Consider the following 9,974-nt stretch of genomic DNA (forward strand, 5'->3'; position numbering starts at 1 on the left):
ACATTTGAAAACTTGTGAAATGGGACATTCTGCATAATGAGTACTTTCTACTTTTGGTATTTTAAGTACATTTTGACACCAATACTTTTGTACTTTTACTCAAGTAAATTTTGAATTCTGGACTTTTACTTTGACTTTACAATCAAAATCTACAAAGTAACTTGTAACTGTAAAAGTTTTGAAATAATTGTATACGTGAAAGCACAATATTTTCCTCGTATAGCTGAGTAGAAAATTGGAAATACTCCACTAAAGTAAAAAAGTACTTTACTTAAGTACAGTAGGCTACTTGAATACATGTACTCATCAGTTACTTTACACCAGTAGCCTGCCTATCTATCCTGAGTTTCATTTAATCATAAAGCCAATCCTCCATTGTCCCGTTTCTAGTTTCACTTTCATTTTCGCTAAGTTTCATTTATTCAAAAACATCAGCCTCCATTTCCCAGTCTCTGATCTAAAGCAGACCATACATACTGTGGACTTACCGTACTATAACTTCTCAACTTCTCAATCTCAACATTTACAGCTTTGGAGAAGTCAGGTATGAACATAGCAATACATGCATTCATCAAAACAATAATGTAAAACGAGATGATTTTAAGGTGACTTTACCAGCCTACCATGCTTGACATGTTTAATCTGACACATCTGTTTAATGTTTTGGTGATAATGTGTTTTTTCTTTGTTCAAACTGTTCTCACTGCACACAGTGACACATAGAACTACAAGCTCACAATGTGTCTATCATGTGTCATAGAGACATTTACATGTCAGATAGTAATAGGCCTACGCTAGTCTACAGGCCGTCTGTATACCTGGCTGCAAACCTAATCAAATCAATTAGTGCTCTAAGACAGTCAAATACATAATATAATTAACCAAGAACAGGTTTCATGCTCTGCCTACTGTTTTTGCAGTTTTTCTCATTACATAGGCTAGCACATTTACACATTAACAAGATATTTTAAAAAGGTTTCATCTCAAGAAAGGAGCAGTAGGCCTACACTAATATCACTTCATGGTAGATTTACTTACATTTTTTATCACACTATTTTTGTATCCCATTTTTTCGCCCAGTGCCAGTTGCCCAAGCTGTAATCCTGGGCGCTACTCTCCCTCTGCCAGCCTGGGGAGAGCCCCGAACTGAGCTTATGCTTCCTTCAATGCATGAGGAGTGAGCAGGCCGCTTCTTATCACCTGACAGGGCCCAGGGGCTAGTTTCCCTTGTAGGAAGTAGCGCTTGGAAGGAACACGTTATTCCAACCAGTTCCTTTCCCCTCCATCAGGCGCCCTGGCTGACCAGGGGAGGCAGTATAGAGACCAGGATTACTGCATGTTTTTTGTGAGGGTACCTACCCAAGGGGACACGGGGAGAACATGCAAACTCCACACAGAAAGGCCCTTTCGCCAACCCCACCTAGGGTAAGGGTGGCGCGGATGAGAGAACACGCCACCAGCACCCACAGCGTCTCCGGCGGGAATCGAAACCAGGACCTTCAAGCTGTGAGGCGACAGCGTTCATGGTAGATTTAGCTAAATTATATAGGCCAGCGGTTTTCATAGTGGGGTTGTGAGCTTGTTGATCTGCTATTAAAAATATATAAATTTTAAACATTTTAACAACAAAAATCTTTTTATGGGGGGGCCCGGGCACAACATATTTTCAGATGGGGGTCCACGGACAAATGCATATTAATTAGGGGGTCCTTGACGTATAATCGTTATAGAACCACTGATATAGGCTACTACCAACTGACTGTATGTGGCTGACTTGCTATTATACTTTTTATGTTTTCTTGTATCATCAGCATGGATGGAGGATTTTCATTTGGAGCTGCTGCTGCAACTGCAGCACCATCATTTGGTGGCCTCAGTGCTGCCACTCCACCAGCATTTGGTAGTGCTGCCACTCCACCAGCATTTGGTAGCGTCAGTGCTGCCACAGCCAAGGGAGGTGAGGTCCCCAAAGAAACTGCCATGATGTTCCAGCACACTAAGCTGGAGTCTCCATGGAGGGAAGTGCAGTGGACTGAGGAGTGAGTACTCTCACTAATAGAATGCATGTTTGTAAACATAGAGCTGAGAGCATGATGTTGCCCATATACCACTACAGTCCTATAGCTAATTGGTCTTCTCTAGTTAATGTGATATGTGAATGATATAAAGTCCATAACCACTTACAGTAAGCCCTGTTTCATAGCTGTGTCACTTTGTATAATTTTGTAACATTATATATATATATATATATATATATATATATATATATATATATATATATATATATATATATATATAGTATTTTCTTTTGTGACCCAATTCCTTTTTCCTTTCTTTTTTGACATCAGAGCAACCCATTTTGTTCAGCAATTTGGCTTACAGTGTAAGGACATACTTGTATGCATGTGTGCAAAACATGTGCACATATACTGTACATCCACAATCACACACATACACGTCCCGACACTTATTTCCTTTTTGTTTTGTACACAGGGCTATATCTCATTTCCATTTGATTATGGAAATTAGATTTCCGGAGGGAGGGTCTTTACCAGGCTAATATACCCTCCCTTCACTACTAGGTTCGGTTGAAAGTGGTCATGGCAGAACATTATTATGAACCAGTACACTCCTTTAACTGAAAGTCTTCATTTGTCCCTCCAGCCACAGGGATGCCCTGCGGGAGTCCGTCAGCTCGTACCGACCCAGCAGCAAGGAGGCCAGCTCGGTCCGCGTTCTGCTGCTGGGGCCCGTGGGTTCTGGGAAGTCCAGCTTCATCGGCTCACTGCAGTCAGTCTTCAGTGGGAGAGTGATCAACCACGCCATGGTGGGAACAGCCTCTGGCAGCTTCACCAAGAAGGTATGGATGAAGGGCAGGAAGCAGGAACTTGTATGTGTGTGTGTGTGTGTGTGTGTGTGTGTGTGTGTGTGTGTGTGTGTGTGTGTGTGTGTGTGTGTGTGTGTGTGTGTGTGTGTGTGTGTGTGTGTGTGTGTGTGCAGTTAATCTTTCAAACTACTAGGCCAGTCAGCACCATATTTCTTGCGCACGCTGACAAGCAACCCAAAATCAACTGTTGAAAACTGGGGTATTGTCTTATAATCAGGATTGTCTTATATTTTGTGCCAGCTGCAGTCATTCCCCATCCGTGGTCAGGGAGGGGAGGAGTCTACAGGCCTGGTGCTGTGTGATGTCATGGGACTGGGAGAGGGTGAGACCAGTGGACTGACCCTCCCTGACGCCCTGTCAGTGGTTAAAGGACACGCCCCTGATGGCCACAAGGTGAGGAGGGGTGCTGGGATCATGATGTCAACATGGTTGGATGTGTTTTTTATCAGGCTGGATGTCGTTGATGTTAGTAGGTATTTCTGATGTTCTAATGGCTAAGATAAAATAACTTTGAAATTGATGCTATTTATCTAGATTAGAAGATATTTAGGATTGTGTCTTGAAGGCCTCTGTTTTGCATCCCTGTAATTGGCTGTCAGGAAAATCTTTTTCACGCCAATGTGTTGTGCACGCTGCCAGTATAGGCCAAGGAAGTCCATTTTCAATTATCATTATTTTATTATAATAATCTTTCTGTGTATGAATATTTTTCACATTTTGTGAATTCATGATCTCAGATCCAACAATCCCATTTTTTATTTTAAATAATAAATAAAAAACTCAAACAATTAAAAAAATAGCAGATTAACAAGCTTGCATTGTAGATTGTTTTTAAATAATTTTGAATAATTTTTTGGTTAAACAGGGCCTGTTTATCGTTTATTACGGATCCCCATTAGTCCTCACGCAGTGAAGGCTACTCTTCCTGGGGTCCAAACATTCACACTTCACAATCAAATTAAAATATAATACAATGGAATTCCACCATTATACAGTTAAAACAAAACAAAATGACTGAAGATTTCGGTCTTCACATAACTCCACTAAGATTCTATAAATGTTACGTACAGTAAGCATATTACTCTCTGGTGGACAAACCAAGAAATGATACTGTATGTATCTCCATGTACAAACCCCAAAAATCCTTGTCCTTGTCGGTGTCATGCAGTTTATCCCGGAGCAGCCGGTGACGTCAGAGAGCGCGGGCTACGTGAAGAAACCCAGCGTTCAGGACAAGGTGCACTGTGTGGTGTTTGTGTTGGATGCCTCCAAGGTCCTCTGTCACTCCAAAGGTCTGGCCAGCACCTTCCAAAAGCTCCGAGAGCACATCGGTGACCTGGGTGAGCACTTGCGTTAATATCAGTGATGGAAGAAGTACTCACATGTACTCCCATTTCACAAGTTCAAAATGTATAAAAAATCTTTTGAAAATAGCCGAACTGCAAGCTCGGATGGTTAGTGTGTTTTGTAATAATAATCCAAATCTACAAAGTAACTGTAATAGAATAATATATTTGAGATGTGGGTAGAAGTAAAAGTATTGACATTTTTAAATACTGAAGTACTGTAAGTAAAAAATACCTGAAAATGTTACTTACGCCACTGGTTAATATCACCTTGTATGTCCAAAACCGTTACTTTTCAGGAAATCATGGATCCAATGTACTGTAGTTATTATTTAGTCACAAGCTCTGGTCAATACTGTTCATTGGTTAAATATTTATATCAAAAAAACATACTGTAGGTAGACGTTTACCACTTTCAACCTGGCTTCTCTATTTTGGGCATGTCATTATAGGTGAGACTTTCTCAAAAACGTTTCCCCTCTAAAATTGCAGTGCCTTGTCAGCTTGTAGATCGGCTATTCTTGTTACTTTTACTTGACACTGTTGTACGACTAACATAAAATAAAATAGGGCATACATTTATGGCGGATTGGCTTATGTGTGCTATCAGGTGTCCACCAGGTGGCAGTGCTGACTCATGTGGACGAGGTGTGTCAGGACACAGCCAAAGATGTCAGCCAGGTTTACAACAGCAGAGTCATTCAGCAAACGGTGAGTTTGTTTTTACAAAAAATTATGCTGGTATGGGCGCTCGGGTTGCACAGTGATAAAGTATCTGCCCACCACCGCAGAGGTTGTGGGTTCGAATCTACCGCACATCCGGCTTTGTCGAGCGTCTATACGTACACGCTTTGTGGGGAGGGAAGCCAGGCGGGGAGGGTGTCTCTGTATTCCTACCAGCTGGGGCGGCACCTGTCAGCAGGGAGTGTGGGGCGGGAGGAGTAAGAGAAGGAAGGCCCTACGTCCTCACGGTGGGGGCTCCTCACTGGCAGGCGAGTCAGTAGGCTACAACAGCAGTGACAACACATATGTGTGGGGAGGAATCAACGGCACAACGACTAAATTAGGGAGAAAAGGGGTTTTAAAAAAAAAGAATGCTGGTATATGGCATTTATCAGTATCTCTATTATGTATCTATGTATCTACCAGTATACTGTATATGTTATAGAAACATGCTGTTGATGTCATGTGTGTGTGTGTGTGTGTGTGTGTGTGTGTGTGTGTGTGTGTGTGTGTGTGTGCGTGTGCGTGTGCGTGCGTGCGTGCACATCTAGATGTCTAAGGCCGGCGCGGTGCTGGGTATGTGCACCTCCTACATCGTTCCAGTGAAGAACTACTCCAGTGAGCTTGAAGTGGACATCAACACAGACATTCTGCTGCTCAGGGCTGCTGACCACATACTGCAGTACGCCAACCTCCACTTCCAGGACCATACTGTCACACAGCCAAAAACGACATATATAGATGATATTGCCTAAATTGTAGGCTATTGATGTATTGATATTGATTGATTGATTGATTGATTGATTGATTGATTGATTGACCAAAATGCATATACATAAACATATTTGTACAAAACACAATAAAGCGAGAGGGATTATTTCTAGATTTCAACTCAGTCAGGAAAAGTTTGACATTGATTTCTGACACAAGGAACATCATTTTATTTAAAACATGTATGGTTAGATGGTACAAAACTTGTCGGACTGAGTGAGAGTTTAACCTCAACTTTAGCTCCCAGCAACAATGCGAGCACCAAACCTAAATAAAAACAAATAACGTATTCAGGTTTCTGAACTCTCTACAGGCCACCAATGAGATGCAGAGTGAGTAGACTGAAATAGTGCCATCTTATCATAATGATCATTATTGAGGACCAATTATACGAACACATGATTGACAATGGGTGAAGTGCTCCTTGCTTGCGGGCACAGGTTACAGACACATGAGGTGGTGAGTGTGCTTTTGTCTGCTACCTGGGAGACTGACCAAAGTCATCAAGATCACTGGTTCTCAAAGTGGGGTCCGCAGCCCCCCAGGGGTCATTGATGGGGGTTCCAGGGTGTCCCCAGCTAAATAATTAAGGGTCCTTTCAGACGGGAGTCGGCCGACGCGCCTATGTAATTCATTTTCAATGAGAGCTTGTCAAACAAGAGCGGGGGCGGGGAATGAATGCTATTGGTTGTGTAGCTTGTCAATCAAATCATCCCGCCTCTCCTAGTGCATAGCCTACTTTAATCGTCAATTTTAAAATAAATGGGACCATAATTTAGCAAAACGCATATCATGATGATTGAAAGGAGACTTTAAACTAGCGACTGGAAGCATATAGTATTTATCACAAATTTTATTAAGGTAAGAAAACCTAGTCTAACTTTTGTCAAAAACCCATCCGCTTGCGTTAAGATAAATTCTTTCTGACACCAGCAGGGGTAAAACAGCGTATCTTCCGTATTGGAGTCAATGTAAAAATCTCTAGCTGGCCCCTTGGTCCAACCACACGGTGTATGTGTTGTCACAATACACTCCATATTTGGGCGTAGCTTTATTGGGAATTCCTTATATGGTTATGGCCGAGTCATAGTGACATGATCGTGACGGCGTGATCCGCCTACAAAGAAAAATATTGTACTTTTGACTCCACTCCATTTCTAGTAAGGGAAACATTATGAATTAACAACTTTAGCCCTATTTCAAATCTATAAGGAAGTATATTACAGAGCAACGCTGTAATGCAGTGGTTCCCAACCTTTTCGTGCATTTTTAGAGCATGTGTATTCTAATCAATCGATTGTGTTCCGGCTTGGATCAATAACAAAATTTTCACCGTTTTAAAGATACCATGAGATTTATTTTTACATTAATTTGTTTTGTGTTAAGGTTATATTAACATATTTGTGGGCGACTCGCAATATCCTGTTGTAATGACAAAAAAAGTGAAACTCTGGGTACGTTTCAGCCCGATCCAAGCCCTATGACTTCCAATATAAGTTTCAACTTAACCACTTAAACCCCATACGTTGCTGAGCGGAGTCCCTCAGGGCTCTATACTAGTATATTTTTTTGTTTCGCCCTACATTAAATATCTTCGCTGCAAATAGCCGAGCGACAAGCTCACAACGTGTCGCAGCGAAAGCTTGTTGATCTGCTATTTTCAGCAAAAGCTTTCCCCACAATACGGATGCTGGTGGTGAAATATTTCAAAACATACATTTATATAAAACATACAGTATGATATCCTTTTTAACATATATGGCTTGTGGCCTTCACGATGTGTGTTATCCTTTTAGCCTAAATGTCTTAATGTGCCTCCGACTCAGTGCTGTTTACATTTCTTACTAATAAAGTATTCATTTATTCAATGTTAACGGGTGCAAATTGTCCCAAAACGTGACCCTCCATCGGCAGATTTCTGTTACATCACATGTTACGTCACAGACGTAATATGCCCATACATGGAGTTTGTAAGATTATCTCCAACGACACAGACACACACATAGCACATTGGGGTGACGCTGTATCTACTTTAAGAGTTAATCCAATGTCCAGCAGAAGATAGAAGAGTATTGCTCACGTGTCTTTGTGTCCAGCAAACTCTTTTTCAAATCAATTAATCATCATTGATTGATTATGATCCTTGCAATGAGCTATGAATTCAGCAACAGGGTCGTGCAGGCCTCCTTCTGTGGGAATTGTGCCTGCGATGCTGTCATTCTCCAGGATAGGTAGGAAGACACCCACAAAATCCCACGTGTATGGAGGAGCAATGACATCCAACACCTCGGTGACAAAGTATCGAATGAGAGAGAAGTCTGTGATTAGTTTCTCCAGACACTTGCGGATGTAGCGGACGACAGGCAGAACGTAGCCGCGGCTCAGCAGGTGAACCATGCGATCCAGCAGCGTTTTCTTCAGCTCCAGCTGCTCGATGTCGTCCAGCTGGGAATGTTGAGCCTCGAACAGCTTGATGAGCAGCTGGAGGACCTGTGGATGCAGCAGCTGGTGGCATGTGCATATCTCGTCCAGCAGCGCCAAGTGAACTGGAGTGTGGTCTGTTTGGAGTTGAAAGTAGGACGGCTCGGACACAGTCCAATCCACCCACCTCAAAACCCCCACGGCAACTACTGGAAAGAGGATGCGCTCGTACAGGTGGCTGAGTTCAGCCACCAGTTCTGTAGTGCCTTTGTTCTCGTTACAACATAAGTTATGGACCTTTTTTATGGCTTCAGAAGTAGACTCCAGCTCATCTTTATTGATCTTGACTCTCTTGTTGTTTTTCCATGTCTCAACCACAGTGGCAGCATAGGCCAAGATGTAAATGTACTTGTGCTTATGGTCCTGGTTGATCTTTGAGCTTGGCTTAAAGAGGGACTGCATGAAGAGGTCCAAGAAGGCAGGGACTCGTATCAGTTCCACTGGAGGCGGCGGATCATCCTCGCTGCTGAACATCTTGAAAAGGACAGTGATGTCTGCGGGATTGAGGGCTCCTCTGGACAGCATGGCCCCCATGGCTTGGCACGCTCTGGGGTACGCGGCCGCTGTACCCAACGCGAGGGTTATCTGACTGGCATCATGCCCCATCTGATGTGCTGATCTCTGCAACTCCTGGCTAATCCTACGCATGGTCGATCCACCCCGTTCCTCCTGTGAGAGGACCGACATCATGGCCTGGGCAAAAAGGTATGTGTGCTCGCCATGGCACACCATTTTTGCGAATCCCGGAAGATTCTTCTCCAGCTTGTCTTCTCCTTCGTCGAGCAGTGTGGCCAGAGAGGTCCTCAGAACTCCAAAGAAGACCTCTAGCTGCTGACACGCCGTCGACACGCTGGTGATCTCGCCCTGGTACCCTGCGTCTGAAATAAGTTTAACTGTGAGGTTGAGCATCAGGCAGTCGGGGTGAGCCTCGGCCAGCTTGCAGAATAGGTGTCTCCAGGTAGGGTGGGCTATCATTTGTTCAAGCCACGCAGGTATCTCTCCGCTTGGATGGTCTTTGAAGATTGAGTCTGCTTTCTGAGGGTCAAAGTGCTTTATCAGAAGACTCTTGACATGATTCCCCACACGCTCCTCTACCTCGGTTGGGTCCACGCCCATCTGGATGAGCCACTCTGCCAGCAGGTTGACAGACCGGGCCACCGCGGTGTAGTTCTCAGACAGGAGCTGGGCGACGTGTTCCTGAGAACCCCCTGCTTTGAAATATGTTTTAAGGGTGTTGAAGACAGCAGGCTCCATTATGTAATCTCTACTAGAGAATTTCTGAAGACAATCTTGGATTTTCCTATCCCTTTCTCCTTCAACATACCTATCATCATCCTCCATAATACTTTCTGAACCATCCCAGTGAACATAATATTCCTTGTCCATCTTGACAGGAAAATTTAAAAATGTACAAAGTGACTGTAGCAGAGATAAAAAAAACATGTTCTCAGAGGCTTCCTGTATTTATGCAATGGGTGAAACAATCAGTGATGTCACTGTGCTAGACTAAGTAGGGGTGGGTGTGGGGGGTTAATTAGTTTAAGTTATATAATGCCAGGTGAACTTGTAGATTTGGTGTTGAGGGGTAAAATAATCAAATCAATGTGGATAATTGCATCCACATGGGAACAGCATGGCTCTGAAGTGGATCTGGGACTTCATGTGACCAACCTGAGATGTCAGACATCTGTGACGTCAGTCGTCTATGACATATATCTATGACATATTTTGACTCCATATTTTGGCAAGGTACAGAAGTCCTGCTT

At 43.1% G+C, this 9,974-nt stretch overlaps 2 protein-coding genes across 3 annotated transcripts; one reads left to right on the forward strand and one right to left on the reverse strand.

The window, feature by feature from the left end:
* Nucleotides 1-421: 421 nt before the first annotated feature.
* ifi44g (interferon induced protein 44g) lies at nt 422-5,924 on the forward strand. 2 transcript variants are annotated; one of them, XM_080431118.1, is made up of 8 exons: nt 451-544; nt 1,290-1,526; nt 1,812-2,039; nt 2,665-2,860; nt 3,128-3,280; nt 4,056-4,227; nt 4,844-4,944; nt 5,508-5,924. In XM_080431118.1, exons 2-8 carry the CDS (start codon nt 1,381-1,383, stop codon nt 5,709-5,711), a joined length of 1,200 nt encoding a protein of 399 aa, XP_080287244.1. In that variant the 5' UTR covers nt 451-544; nt 1,290-1,380; the 3' UTR covers nt 5,712-5,924. The 2 variants fall into 2 exon arrangements, with proteins under 2 accessions (XP_080287245.1, XP_080287244.1); XM_080431119.1 differs by lacking the exon at nt 1,290-1,526 and having other exon boundaries at nt 422-544; nt 5,508-5,923.
* Nucleotides 5,925-7,839: 1,915 nt separating this feature from the next.
* LOC308086942 (negative elongation factor C/D-like) lies at nt 7,840-9,594 on the reverse strand (the record flags this gene model as incomplete). The annotated part of the gene is made up of 1 exon (XM_080430585.1): nt 7,840-9,594. One exon carries the CDS (start codon nt 9,592-9,594, stop codon nt 7,840-7,842), a length of 1,755 nt encoding a protein of 584 aa, XP_080286711.1.
* Nucleotides 9,595-9,974: the final 380 nt, after the last annotated feature.

Source organism: Gymnoscopelus braueri (assembly GCF_963280865.1).
Source record: "Gymnoscopelus braueri genome assembly, chromosome: 6".
Lineage (NCBI taxonomy): Eukaryota > Metazoa > Chordata > Actinopteri > Myctophiformes > Myctophidae > Gymnoscopelus > Gymnoscopelus braueri.

Excerpts from the sequence above, each read along its gene's own strand:
- ifi44g (XM_080431118.1), top strand. The coding sequence starts at position 1,381 with ATGCAAACTCCACACAGAAAGGCCCTTTCGCCAACCCCACCTAGGGTA. Across the intron at positions 1,527-1,811 it reads GTGAGGCGACAGCGTTCATG|CATGGATGGAGGATTTTCAT; the intron begins GTAGATTTAGCT and ends TTGTATCATCAG. Across the intron at positions 4,228-4,843 it reads AGAGCACATCGGTGACCTGG|GTGTCCACCAGGTGGCAGTG; the intron begins GTGAGCACTTGC and ends GTGTGCTATCAG.